The sequence below is a fragment of the Trachurus trachurus genome, assembly GCF_905171665.1.
Source record: "Trachurus trachurus genome assembly, chromosome: 5".
Taxonomy (NCBI): Eukaryota; Metazoa; Chordata; class Actinopteri; order Carangiformes; family Carangidae; genus Trachurus; species Trachurus trachurus.
In genome coordinates this window covers 10,242,888-10,257,736 of record NC_139896.1, presented here as the reverse complement: position 1 = coordinate 10,257,736, position 14,849 = coordinate 10,242,888, and the positions used below count along the sequence as shown (strand labels likewise).

The window sequence follows — 14,849 nt, the reverse complement described above, 5'->3', positions numbered from 1 at the left end:
GCTAAACGCTACAGTATACTCTCACAACCCATTTAAATTTGACAACGACATGGATCTTTAAGATTCACTTACCTCTTTATATGCACATTGTATCTTCTCCATTGTAGCTTGAAGTTGCTACTCTATATATACTGTGCACTTTGCCTATAGGCTGATCATTGTTTGACTTGACCCTGCAGTGCTGGAGGGGGAGATTCACCACTGTGTCTAGTAGCAAACTGGGCATAAACGTTGTGACAGAAACACAACCCCTCCAGCTATATTTATATATGGCTAATTGCCAGATATGTTATCCACTTACCTCCCACCCTGGAGCAGCAGGACTGGAAAGAAAGTGGACTTGAAAACTTGAAAACACCTCCTTTGTTTTCCTTCTCAACACGTGACTGGAAATAGGTGAAGTATAATGTAAATCTATACAACCGGCATCCCTCCTTACATTGATATTTTAAATGAACAAATTCATGTTCAAAATCTTTTATACCTATTTTTCTGACTTGTTGTGTTCTACTCTGTCAGAAGATCCTGCCATCCCACCCAGATGAATGCACCTTATAGGTAAGGCAAGGTCAGAAAAGCCCCAATACGTCTATAAATGATTTGCCGGATGTGATAAGGGGGGAGGGGAATTACCCAGCTATTTATAAAACTGTTGCACTTTCAAGTTTAGGTTGACCATATTAAAGATTAACAGACATGGTAACAGTTGAGAGGTAGCAGGTCACAGGTACATACTGTAGGGCTAAAATAAGGTGAGAACCAGCTGACACATCTAAAAGAATTGTTCTCCTTTAAAGAAGGACGGTAAAAATAAAGTTCAAATTAGAGTTACCAGGTGTATAATAAAAAAAACTGTTCGTTTCCAGGGCTGTGATGTAATGAAGAAAAAAACAAACAATACGTGACGCACACCCCTCTGCTGGCCAACCACCACTAGCTGGTGCACAGGACAGTGTCCAGCTGTGCCAAAGCTCACTGATCTTTGTAGAGAAGTTAAATTCCTCCACAATGTAGCTTTCTTCCATTTCCCTTTAACTAGCTGTACAGCATGGTGGTTTGAAACGAACATTGATTAAATGAATCACATTTTACCTAAGAACCTGCTCTTCAATCTTAGATTATACAAGTTACCTAATTCAAACTTCAAACGTATCAGTACTAATCAAAATATAGACTCGGTCCAAAAGATTAGTTTCTTACCTAAAAAATGTTTTTAACCATGCAAATTCACATGCAAGGTCAGGGAGGGAGTGGGTATACATGAATCTCCTACACAATTTGTAAAAGAGTTGAAAAGTAATGTAGCCTACCGTGTGGAAGAAACTGGAAATGTTGATGAAGAGGATGAGAACAATCAGACAGGATATAGTTTCAGCTTTGCTTACACAATTGTTTGTTGTGGAGTTCCTGCAGAGTCTCTTGAACAATAGGCCGACCTGTTATTTTGCCACAGACATTTACCACCTAAGCAACTGAAACCAATAGCCAAATAAAAAGTGATCACAGTTGGAGCAAATCAGCCCAACCCCATTAGCAACGTGTCTGGCCCGTGAGAACACACTGGCACTGACGCACCTGTTTTAATGTGAAATGAAAACACGGTTTGCCTGCATAAATTTTAGTCACGTTTTTTGCTCCCCCCAACACTGGGTGACCATCAGGACAACGATTTAGGAATTCTCCTTTAAGCCTATGGTGCATGTTCTACTAAAATAACCAGAACTTACTCAGTTTTTGACTGATTTTCAAACGGTTTGGTTTGTTATGAACGTCAGAACTTAAAAGTACTTAAAATTACAAATAATTTTAATCATGTACTTTTGTATGAAAGTAACAATCTACTGTATGCAAAGAGTTAAAGTAAAAGTTATATCCAGACAGAATTTCACATAGTTCTGAATAGTTTGTCTTAGTGCAAGCGACTAAATCACCTATTTACTGCAGCTAGAGTCAGAGCAAGTTGACTGGCCCAATATGGCCTCCTATGAGTTACGTCAGCGCGTAGCCCCCTTGATTTTGGCCTCATCATCATCCCACACACGTCCACCTATGTTTGTGTAGAGAGCGTGCAAACGTCAAGAAAGAAAAAAAAAGATAAAGGACGTAGTTGTGCGCACACCATCTGAGCCGCCTGTCCTCTGAGTGAAATATCCAGGTAAGTCAGGTGATTAATAACATGGCCTACAGCAAAGTGGATCAGCAACACTGTGTTGTTTTCTTTTACGAGAGGACGCCGATAAAAGTGGCAAACTGTCAAACTGTCACCAGATTGTCTCTCTTTCTCTCTCACCCTCTTCCTCTTTCTTTGTGTTTGATTGATTGATTGATTTTGTATGAATGACAGACATACGAAAAGGATAGGTAAGAAGCCAAGGCTCCTCGTTTGTGTGTGTGTGTGACTCACACAGACTCTCACTTAATTGGCTCTTCTTGGGGTGAATGGTAGAGATGCTGCTGACAGCTGTTTCTGTGGACATTTTGCAGATGGGTTTAAACTACCTCCACAAGTGGGTTGCTGCCTGAAAAAAGTTTTGGGAAACCCTCCTTAAGGTTGGACGGTCTCTTATACAAAACAATACGATAATGTTGTCTATAATTCAATCAATGAAGTCCTGTTGTGACTCTTGAATTGAGGGGCACATTTTGATGAGGGTAGGGGAAAGAGGGGAAAGAAAACCACTGGACAGGTGGATTATAGTTCTGTGTGAAATGTAAATTTACATCGAATAATGGGCTTTGGTGATTACTTAGTCCATATGTATGTATGTTTGTGTGTGCGTGTGAGAGAGCTGCATTTAGGGTGGCCTGGGTGAGTGTATGACTCCCACCCAGCCTGACTTTTTGTCCCAGTCTGACCCTGATGTTGTGTGTATATTCATTGTTTTTATGTGGTTGTATTTGCCGCTGCGGTGACTGCAAGTGGAACATTTTCATTTGAGTTTAACTTTTGTATTCAAAATTGTTCCCTGCTCTGCCTTGTTATATGCGACGGTTTTGATCTCAATAACACAGTGAATCTCCATCAGTCCACTTCCTCTTTACCTTATTGTTGAACAACAATATTTATATAGCAGATAATACAAAGTGTTGTTATCATAGAAATGGACAGATGCCTCAGAGCTCAGCCCATCAAATCACACAGTTTCTAACATACTGTACATGGTAAAAGGTAAAGGGGCAAAAAGAGGTAAAAAGGCTGAACAGACTGTGAATGACACATTTAAAAAAAACAACTACTATACATACCCTGTCGCGGTTTACTAGTTTAATGTTGGCAAAGATTTTATACGTTTTTGAGATTCTGAGCAGTGTGACGTGTGTGCATGCAGCATGTTCAGTGCTGCTGGCAACTGTGACTACTAATGCAAACCTGACGAAACATGTATAGTACAGTGGTCACAGAGTTTAGGCACAGACTTTAGCTAAAGAGAATCAGAAAACTAACTATACTGACAGTCTATAAGTATGTGATATGCACTTTATTCTGCCACATTTGAAGAAAAATATAGAAATATGTACAGTATGTCTGTATAGGTAAATATCTGAATGCAGGACAATGTAAACTAGTGCAAGGCACTTTTATAGCACTACTAAATAAAAAAAACAATGTAATGATTAATGGACGCAGCACTCATGTTTCTACTGGATTAAATATTAATCTGACCAAAACTAAATACAAGTTCATTTGTTTCCTCTTGAACAAGTATTTCTATCATAAATATACTTTCCTTTTCAGTTTTGCTTTATTAGATGGTGACAATAAAAAGGGAAATACACAAGAGGGAGACAATGAAGTGACAAAATGTCCAATGTTCAATCCAGGGACCAAATCCAATTATGTAACGGCCAACTTACTCACCGAATTTCAGGGAAATCTCTTGACTCGGTTCCAAAAAGAGCCGTTTCCATGTGTCTTATCAGTCTTTGTACCCCTCGAGTGGGGCCCCTACAGGTCAACACCAACAGTTCACTGGGTTCCTGGATATCATGACATCAAACTGGACAATCTTGGACATGTAGAATAAGTGCAAATCTGCATGAAACAGCAAATGCATAAAAAGTTTTTTTTTATTATTATAATTATTACTGAAATCACCTCCATTTTGGAAGTGGATGCATAAAGATATGAAAAGAGAAAAAAAATAAGTGAGACAAGCATAGTGGGCCCAAACAAAGACACAGCAACAACACAGGACCTTCAACTGAACAGACAGCATTTTGATTGTTTACATAATTTGTTCTTTCATTTCCTATTATTGCTCCCCAGTCAAACAAGAAGAGTTATGAATAACACAAAAAAAAAAAAAAAAAAACTTAACCTACAACAAAGCAAAAAGCAACGACTCCCACCCCCCTCTGAAAAACCTTGAAAATAAAAAGTGACAGGCAATTGCAGTTAGGACCAGTTAACTTCTCATATCAGGAATGTAACCAAAAGGTTTCATTTCTTTCAAACACAATTATTGATTCAGAAAAAAAACAAAAAAACAACAGCTCTCTTTTGGTTCATCCGTTAAGTTAAGATGCATTGAGCCCAACCACAGACAAGTATTTCAGTTTTAACTGAGTGAAGGCTATGACCTATGGAATGTCGAGCTTACAAATAAAGTTTTTTTTCTGGGTCCATAACGCTCAAAAAGATGTAAAAGCACTCATGGTTACATTGTATATCTCATCTCGGTGTAAGTGGAGGTTATTCGCATCAAATACATTATCTTGGATAACTTTTATGGGAGCCTCTCTCATCCACAACCATTTACAATACAGATGTTTACAGACAGTATAGAACACCGTTTAGATAGTGAAAACAATTAATAAAAAAAAAAGAAAAAAGGATTGAATTCTACAGTAGTCCTTGTCCCTGGAGATGTGGATTATGCTTAATATTTAATTGTCCACTGCTTGATGCTGGCGTCATGGGAGGTGGTGACTAGAGTGTTCTCGTCTATCCAGGCCAGGCCACTAACATGGTGCATCCGGTGAGAGTCTGTAGACATGAGGGCAATAAAGAATAAAGATAAATGTCTTTTAAAAAAGTGTAGACATTTGCAGACAAGGTCAGTTCAACACTTAAGGGATACTTCACCCAAAATCAATAATTCACCAATTTTCTACTCATTGTCATGCCATGGAAGGGTTTGGAGAAGGGTGTTGCGCATGCGTGAGATTTGCTGCGAGATGTTCGTTCATCGTTTTAAACCATTGGATGTATGATGTAAACACGGAAGAACATCTCACAGCCACTGGGAGCTGCTACTACTACAACAAGGCTAAAAACAGAGATCAAATATTTTTTTCCGAACAACATTTTCATGTCGCGGCAGTACGGACGAGCAGTATGGAGGTATTCGGATGTTTCATAGTGTGTGTTTTGAACGATTCACAAGTGAACTTTATCCGCCGCCATTATATGAAAATCAGTTTCCAGCCGAACACCCCCTGGAACTCCAAAAGCGTTTTTGATGACACTGAAAGTTCTCTGAACCCTTCGTTGGCATGAGTAGAAAATTGGTGAATTATTGATTTTGGGTGAAGTAACACACATGCGAGTTATAATTTCTATTTTTTAATTTAAATTGAATAAAACCTGGGATTTCATGCTGTGGTTATCAGTTTATTAAAGCTGGTCCAGCTGCAGTTTTTATGCAAATTTGTCCAAACTCAAAATATGTGAGCAACATATTGTGCTTGTTAGGGTTATGAGACGTAGCGCTTAATAGGTTTCTACAGCACTAATGTTCCTCACTTGTAAGCTGCTCTGGATAAAAAGTGCCTACAAAATGACTAAACGTAAATAAACGTGGTGCAGCCTTGAAAGTGATGATGACGATATATGCACTGTGCAGTAAATTACTCTTTTTGATTTAGGAGGAAGTGGACTGACAACACTGCACCCCTCCTCAGGTTGCGACAGGTCAAGGCCTTCCTCAGATACCACTTCTATGAGGCCAAAACTGTGTTTTCTGAGGTCACAGGGACAAAGACCTTTGACCATGTACACGTGCATGGATGTACAGGTAGCTCAAAAACACACAAGTCATATGTCCATCATCAAGTCCAACCCCTGACATACACCAATTACCGTCTGTTCATAGTACTGTCGTCGCAGCTAGGTAGTTAAGCATTTTCTGCAGTGTTAAGCCTCACATGTTGACCACTATTAAAGCACTACAGACATCAAATCACATCATCACAGCCACACGCTCCAGATTCACTTGTATGACTTACCGGGGATCTTGAGCCTCTGGTCCGAGTCGCTAAGCGTCCAGACATACACCAACATGTCCATCCCGCCAGTCGCAAAGTGCTCATTGTCAGGCGACCAAGCCAAGGTCACTGGCTTGGCATGGTGTCCATAAAACTCGTCTTTGACCTGAGTGAAAAATGAGTGCGAAAGAAGGGAAGAGACAATGACTCAATTTTTTTAACTCTATATTAAATAATAATCAAAAACATGTAAATAACGCAGACAAATGTTTACCGTGTAGCCGTCTGCCACAATAAAGATCGTGGCCACTTTCCTCTCATCAAGGACAGCAAGGTAAGCTCCATTGTTAGAGTAGGACATGTCTGTGATCGGCCCTTTAACCTCAAGTGTTTTACCCTCGTCCTTGAGCGTGTTGCCCTCAACGGAGTACAGGCGGACTATCGCATCCTGAGGAGGAAAAAAAAAAGGGAAAAATCTCATGTTACCAGTGTGTGATGAGGAGTGTGCTGAACTGCTTCCTCCATTATTATGCAACAAGACATACTAATATTTTCCCCAAAACTCAAAATGCATTTTCTAAGACTGCTTAAAATCTGAGTTTATGTTGGCAAGACAAAATGTGTTGCACTTACTGTTCCTCCGACTGCAGCCATGGTGCCATTGGGGTGAATGGCTCCGACTTCGGCTTCATAGCCAAGATTGTCCAGTGTGAAGATTTTCTTCTTATCCTTCAGCAAGACAACCTAAGAAAAGCCGGAGGACAAATGAGCTGGAAGTGGAAACTTAACATGTGATCAGCCAGGTTAAGCCAACACACAGACGTTACCTGTCCGATGCACACGGCCAGCGACAGCCCACCTGATGCAACCGACACACTTTTGGGCTGGAAATCCATCTTCACCACATCAGACGCACTGAAAACCACCAGTTAGATTATTGATGTGATATTAATTGGACTCATGTATTAGTATTAATTACTTTAGGCAGGTAAAGGAAAATTTAAACATACAAAAATTACATTTAAGTGGTGATGAACTAGGCAGAAAACACAAATACAGTAAATGAAAACAGCTACAAAACCTCCTGCATGACACATCCATGCATCATCAACTGTCAAATCAGATCTACTTCATTTAATCTCCTCTCTACACATCGTCATGATAATCCCCAGGAATGTGATCTCATTGTTATCAGTGCAACAGTTTAACAAACCCCACCTGTACTCCTTCTTGTCGATGCTGGTGTAGCGCAGCGTGTCATCCATGCTGCATGTCACCAGCTCGTTGGCGTCATCAGTCACCATCTTGCTCACCTGGTTGCTGTGACCCTTCCCCGAGAAGCAGTCGTTCTCCCCAGTTTCTGAATCCCAGTAATGTGGAGGGGGCGTTAAGGTCAAAATTCAATCTATATATTGATATCTAATCCTTCAATCATTTCTTAAAATACTGTCAAAGTCCATTCGTATAAGCATACATATTCAGTCTACCCATCAATTTCCCCAAAATATGATTCTTCCCTAAAAGGAATCAGCAATCTCGCACCAGCCATGTAATGATGATGAAACTGCGAATAGAAAAGGATTAAAATGTTGGACAAGTTATACAGCCTATCCAACGGCCAAATATATCTTGTAGCAGCAGAGAAACTCAGCAAGAGCCACCATAATCATTTGGCAGAGTGAGTACGATGGACTGCCACCACGAAATGAGGAACTCCTACGTCCTTGTTTTCTTTGAACCATAACAAAACAGAAATATTCTGGACATTTCCATTTAGCCGACTACTGAAATAACAGTCAATAACGGCCGTCTGGTAGGATTCATGGTCAAAATGGAAAAATGTATTGTACATATACATATGAAAAGGACCCTCATGGGCAAAGAAGTGACATTTACAGTCATAACTGGTGCTACTTAGTCACTTAAAAGGATATTGATGTGGCCATCGTGACTCCCGGAGTAGATGTACGATCGTCCCTCGTTTTTGTGGACCGTCAAACACTGGATGGATTTGGTGTGACCCTGTAGCATGAGCAAGTGCACGTTTTCAGACATATGAGGACACATACAGACCTGCAGGTTTATACATTATTAACAACACCTCCCCCATCCAACCTCTTTCACTTTGGCAACGAGAGAGCTGGCAGCATGGTAACCTTGGATGCTTATGTGATAACCTGATATAGAGTGACTTTTTTTTTTTTCTCGCCTGACTGCCTTCTATGATGTATCATAAAAAACCAATGCATTAAATCTATTGTGGTGGCTGGGTCAGTCCATTTTGTACTAAAGTTTTCAGACACTGCAGTTTGGAGAATACTGGTGACAAATGTGTGCATGCAAATCTGAAGCCTCTGGTCTGCCCCCTAGTGACATGTTGCATTATCTCCAGAGGAGCTCTTTTTATAATCCCACTGAAAATAGTTCAGACAAAAAAAAAAAAAAACTAATGTTGTATGCAAAAGAAGGCAGTCATGGCGACAAACATAATGTTAACAACCTGTGTGTAGATACTGAGCATACTGAAATCAGGATATTTGTGCAAAACTTATGAAGTGCACAAATATATGCAAATAAAACTTTCAGAATTCAGATGATGTGCAAATTCATTTAAATGTGTTTTTATGGATATGGACACGAAGCTCAATGCAATACAACTTACTTACTAAACATTTAAAAATCATAGCATGCATTTGTGCAAAAAGTTACTAATCTATGTATTCATGTGAAGATGCTGATTCATACACAGACACATGCCAGTTCATGTTAGTAAATACTTGGCTGCAGATCTTCATTAGAGGCATTTTTTGAGGCGTTTTTGTTTTTATATTGTTTTGGCAAATTAAAAGTTTAAAACTGCTCTCTTTCCATTCTTTTCAACTACAGCACGAGGCTTCATCTGTATCGAAGAACTCTACCAAAACCAGCAGCATCCACCACAGTAAAAGTCTCACCTTGACTGTGCGAATGGGCCGGTCAGGGTTGTTCTTGTCCAGGTAGTTGATGTATCCTGACAGGGAGATGCTGAGGAGATGGTCTTTCTGCCACAGGCAGCCCAGCTGCTGGTCGGACACGTCGCTGCCCATGTTGAAGGTGGTGACGGCCGTACCTGCACCGACGTCCCAGAGCTTCACCGTCTTGTCCCCTGACGCAGAGATCAGCTGGGAGCTGTCAGGGCTCCAACTGACCTGAACATACGTAAATAAACGTTATGATATTAATAAGCTGCAAATGTTGTGCGTAAATATTTAAAGTGTCATACAAATGTTCACTCCGATGCTACATGGAAAACAAATAAATCAAATCAGACAGTTGAGGATAGAAGGAGGCCGTCAGAGCACAATTTCCAATTTGCATATGGAAAGAAGCTTTTTCTGTGCCAAGCCAACTCTTTTGGCTAGCTCTGATGGAAAACTAAACCCATGCAGTTAACATTAAAGTTATAGGGCCAGGGTCTACCGAAGAGGCAAAACAACACAGTGATGATTTGTGGTTTTGTTTTTACAAAAATAAACACACTTACAGCATAGACTCCTCCTTTGTGCGCCTTCTCTCCACCCAGTGAGCAAACACGCTCTCCATTTCCTCCATCATAGACAAAGATCTGTGGAAATGATACACTAATCAAGACGAGTGACAATATTTGGTTTCATCCCTTCATAGTTATCACTTTATGAAGACAATCTGACTTTGAAAGACATGTATTTGTTGATATAAGACCAGCTGGTGATCTAATCCTCACCTGGCCATCAGCACCAGCAGTCACAAACCGACTTCCATCTGGAGAGAAACGGACACAGTTGACAAACTGGGTGTGGTCCTGTGGCGGTCACCGGGGAGACAGAGAGGAAGAAAATAATGTAAAATTATTCATAGAGAAAGATTTTGCACATCACAGTTCTTTTTTGGTGCTTTATTTTTTGCAGAGTCCCTGAAACTTTCTGTTATCACAAGACGTAGCAGTCTTAGTCATCCTCATGACGACCACAGTTTCAGTCCTTCCTCATTCCTTGCAATCAGGGCAGAGCAGGACTTCTGTTTATTTATATAAAACGCTCAACCAGAGGAAACCATTTTACAGAAAAAAAACGCACTGCACACTGCAAAAGTAGCAGCAAAGCTCACGTGCAAACAACAGTTCAAGTAAAGAGATAGTACTCTTGATTTTATCACTGTATGACTATACAGAGCAAAATAGCCAAACAAATGATTTCTACTATATCACACAGTTTACACGCAATAGGCTGAATTTGAAAAAACAGCCGACTGGGCTCTTTAAGTAGAGGACAAAGCTTTGTTATAACATGTTCCTTGAGAGAAGGCCCGGATTTGGGAATGTGGCTCACGCATTCTTCAAGAATTTATGGGGGAAGTGAGTTATGTAATATGGAAACGGACAAACAAGGCAACACTGTCCAAACCCACCAGGGTGTGACAGACATGAGAGGACCAACGGGCATCCCAAATAAGAGAGCCGGATGAAAGTCACAGAAACAGAAACAGGGCCTTAATGTACTGCAGTGTCTGGAGGACGATGTTCAGCCTTCTGCTGGTTCTCCATTAGTGTGAACAGCAGAGCCTGAAGATGTTTCCTTTAGACCGAGTCGAGTCAAAATCAACTTGGCTCCACCTATTTTGCTTAAACACAAATGACCCTTCCCAAAACAAAAACCAACTCAAATGCCACGGGGCTAAAAAAAAATGCAACTCACGGTTAATGTGAACTTGAACTTGAAGGGAGGCCCCTCGTAGAAGGAGCCACAGGTGTCATCGCTGGCGGTGGCGAGGCGGTAAGGGCGTTTCTGCCTTATGTCTACACTGTTGATTAATTTGGAGTGGCCAGAAACCTCCCCCACCGAGGAGCCAGAGTCCCACAGGAACACGGCACCAAACCTACAGGACAGGAGATCAACAAGCATCAACAAGAGTTGCTCCAGGTACATGTGGCATCAGAGAGGAATAAAGAAATAGTTAAATGACATGAATATAAATAAGACATCTACATATTCCCCAAGATTAAAAAAAAACATATACAACATATTGCAAATAATAATTGTGCGATTGTTTTTTATTCATAACTTAATTGATGATAGTTGGCTCACACGTTTGGCAAGGAAGTGACATGCTAGAGAGCACCAAAGGAGCCACTCTGTCATGTTACAAATGAAAATACCTAAAGCAAACAATGGACTGGTGCCCGGTGAAAATTAATCAGCAAGACTGAGACTGAGTCACTGTGGTCAGGGTTTAATGAGGACGACTGCTTTCGGTTCTTAGAGATGAATAAACACGCTCTCTGTGATTTAAAAAAAACCCTGATACTCACTTCTCTCTTCCGTCTCCGACTACTGCAATCCTCTTGCTGTCCTCCGTCCATGCGATGTCCTTGATCTTCCCCGAGATAGGGGTGTACTCGTACTTGAGCAGGTGCTCCTTCTGGGTAGTGTCCCAGATACGGATTTTTCCAGATGCATCTAAAAAGGATTCAAATAAAAATCGTTCCATTATTGTATTAACACAACTGTGGCGACTACATGAATATATGGCACATGTTTGCTGACACGAGTTCATTCACGTCAGGGTTGGTTTACCTCCAGATGCGATGTAGAATCCGCTAGGTGCATACTTGGCAACAGTGACTTGATGGGCATGTTCGGTGTAAATGTCTGCAATGGCCGGGTTCTGTAAAACACAGGAAATTGTAACACATGTTATGTAGTGGAAAGGTTGCATATGACATAGCTCATAACTAAAGACATCTATTTACTAGTCTATCTTGCGATTATACTGAACAGATGACATTATGTTCTGCACAAGACACCAGTTAAGTTTGGAATAAGATGTGTATATTTTGTGTGCATCAAGAACACACCATACACAGATGCTAAAACAGGTAAGTAAGAAAAGAACAGAGCATTTTTTGAATAAAACTTTGAAAAACAAGATAATTACTTCAATGTTCCTGATGACGACACACTTCCCATTCGTATACAGGAAGTTGTTGCCTTTGGGATCGCCGCCAATCACTTTCGCGACTCCCCTCTCCATCTGTGGGAGGCTGGCGAATACATGTTCTGAAAGAGTGGACAAGATAACAGGTGTTGATCAACAGACGGGTGACAAATAATGCAAGACATTCACACGAGTTAATACAACCCAAATGAACACACACTGAAGGAAAAAGTACATCAACCTGAACTATTTAAAGAGGAAGTGCTTGCAGAAACAGCTTACCTCACTAGATATCTAAATATGGCAACATGAGAGCATAGCACTTGAAAACCTGTCACTTCTTCCAGCCTGAGCTAAGATCTCGTACTATAAACTGCATACAGACACAGTTAACTCGTATTATTCGGTTCTTCGTTAGTCATTCTGAGGACTTGAGGTGCTGAGCCTGGTCTCTGATTTATCGCTGACAGATCAATCTGTCAGCGTCACAGTGGTGTCCATGAGTAGTTCAGCTCTCCTAATAGGAAATGACTTTTACACAACCACCTGAATATCATCAATACACACAATGTGGTCTTTAAGCTCGTGCATTATTCTTTTATCTTATTAAACTAAAAAGGGGGAGGAAAAAATACAGATATTGGATGCATTATATTCTTTTGTCTCCCTAATAAATAAAACTGTCCAATATTTTAATGAGAGGTTGTGGCAAGTTTTGTTGTTGTATTTTTAGAATTGTATCTAAATAGGAAGTGTAAACCAATCGTTGTTTCTTTGTATAATAACATAAACTCACCAACAACAAAAAAAGGCCCATATCTTCTCTTTAACATACAATAAAAAGACACACAGTTAAAATCCTACTGCTTTCAATGCAACTGTCACGGGGTTTGGTGCATTTACTGTGCTTCCGCGTTGGAGCAAGCTATACTAGCAAAAAAAAAAAATCACAGGTTTCATATTTAGAGCACCAGCTGTTCTCTCCATTAGCTTTTACACTGGAAACGTTTTCATTTTGGAGCTTCCTTTCCTTTTACTCAGCAGCTTCTCTCTCACGGTGCCGTGTCTCCTGCTGCTACTTCCCCATGCAGCAGCAGCGGTTCCTGACTGTCTGGACGTGTCATAACAAAGCGATGTGAGCAGCAACTATTTCCTCTGACTGACGTTAGCTCAACCCGGCTAACGCACCACCACTGTCTGTCACACAGTTTGCATGTCATCTTCATTAATAAAAACACATGCTTACGAAACCACACATCTTGGATAAATCTATTATTACAATTTCCACTGCAGGGTGGATTCTGCTTTTCATTTTTTGGGGGGGTGGGTAGGTGAAGTGAAGTGTCAAAAATCGTGCAGCTATCTCTGTATGGGCGAGGCTATAGCTAGCTACGAGCTACCTGAATGACTAGCCTCAATCTGTCGCCCTCAAAAAAAAAAAAAACATACAAAACTAGGGCGTCGTTGCTTTTCACTTCCGCTATTACAAGTACGAAGGAGGCAGACTTACTCAGCTCATACGGCATCTTGTCCCGCTGGTGTCTTGCTTGACGTCGCTCTTTCCAAAATGAATGAAAAAGTGGAGACAGTGAAGTGAAGCTCACCCCGGCTGTGTGTGTATGTATGTGTGTGTGTGTGTGTGTGTGTGTGTGCACTCCCCGATCACACAAACACGGAAGCAAGTGCAGCCCTCGCGCAGCCTGGCTTTGCCCATATATAGTCAACTCAGTACTACGCTGCGGCTGTCAGCCACTAGCAATGCACTGCTGCTCATGGGCTGTTGTCCCCCCCTCTGAATATTATATTTAGTGTGAATGCCCTCAGTTTTATTCTTCAAATCTTTCTTAATATCAGTAATATGTCTGGAGATTATCAGATGTATACAGGTTTTTTTTTTTAAATATAGATTTAAAAGAAAAGGCCTGAGCATTTTTTGCTCTTTTTTTTGCCATTGAAAATCAGTGGGGACAAGCTTTTGATATTTTCTGCTATTAAAAAAAGTTAAGTTTTGTGCATTTCAGATGATTTTTTAGGATTTTACAATGAGTATTGAAGTGGAGGACATCCTCACTAGAATATGAGAAGCTCTGAAACATGTCTCACCTGGAACAAGTTTCATTCTTCACATGTTGTTTTTCCCACAGCAATGGACAAACTTGAAGTTTAGAAAATCTACCTAAGCTTAGTGTAAATGCCCTCACTATTATTCTTTAAATCTTTCTTAGTATTTATGGAGATTGTGAGATGTTTACAGGTTTTTGGCCTTTTCTTTATATGTATAAAAGAAAAGGCCTGAGCATTTTCTGCTATTTTTTGCCATGAGAAATCAGTGTTCAGTTCAGCTTTAAATATTTTCAGCTTTTTTTTTCTTCTTTTTTTTGCATGGTAGCCTATGTTTAAGGCATGTCCAAAATATTCCCCGAAGGACCGGTGTAGCTGCAGGTTTTTGTTCCAGCCAAGCAGCAGCACACCAGATTTGACTGATTTAATCAACTGATCTCAGTCTTCAGAGAGCTGATGGTCAAACTGTGTGCTCTCGGTTAGTAAAACCAGCAGCCACGTGACATGGCCCTTTGAGGAATAGTAACTTTGGACATGCCTGGTTTAGGGCTAAAGTGGAGGACATCCTCGCTAGAACATGAGAAACTCTGAAACTTGTCTCAACTGACACAAATTTCATTCTTCACATG

The 14,849-nt window shown here is 40.5% G+C and overlaps 2 protein-coding genes across 3 annotated transcripts in view; both read right to left on the bottom strand.

Moving 5' to 3' along the window:
* slc2a9l2 (solute carrier family 2 member 9, like 2) overlaps positions 1 to 237 on the bottom strand; it is a 100,787-nt gene extending 100,550 nt beyond the window's left edge. For both annotated transcript variants that reach the window (XM_083971039.1, XM_083971041.1), the window contains exon 1: positions 73 to 237. The gene's annotated coding sequence lies outside the window, so the exon portion shown is untranslated. The remainder of the gene's footprint in view (positions 1 to 72) is intronic.
* Positions 238 to 3,760: 3,523 nt separating this feature from the next.
* On the bottom strand, positions 3,761 to 13,793 carry wdr1 (WD repeat domain 1). Its single transcript, XM_083971446.1, has 15 exons — positions 13,670 to 13,793; positions 12,160 to 12,281; positions 11,799 to 11,889; positions 11,534 to 11,681; positions 10,920 to 11,100; positions 9,950 to 10,027; positions 9,731 to 9,811; positions 9,162 to 9,395; positions 8,130 to 8,229; positions 7,426 to 7,582; positions 7,035 to 7,122; positions 6,841 to 6,951; positions 6,482 to 6,655; positions 6,229 to 6,373; positions 3,761 to 4,987 (listed from the first exon to the last, which is right to left on the bottom strand). The coding sequence occupies exons 1-15, from the start codon at positions 13,683 to 13,685 to the stop codon at positions 4,881 to 4,883; spliced, it is 1,833 nt and encodes a 610-aa protein (XP_083827572.1). The 5' UTR covers positions 13,686 to 13,793; the 3' UTR covers positions 3,761 to 4,880.
* Between the last annotated feature and the right edge of the window lie 1,056 nt (positions 13,794 to 14,849).

What these genes read in the sequence shown, in the direction of transcription:
- wdr1 (XM_083971446.1), bottom strand. An exon ending in CTGCTGGTGCTGATGGCCAG is followed by an intron (nt 9,812 to 9,949) that starts GTGAGGATTAGA and finishes TCATTTCCACAG; the next exon opens with ATCTTTGTCTATGATGGAGG. An exon ending in TGGCTGCAGTCGGAGGAACA is followed by an intron (nt 6,656 to 6,840) that starts GTAAGTGCAACA and finishes TTTCCTCCTCAG; the next exon opens with GATGCGATAGTCCGCCTGTA.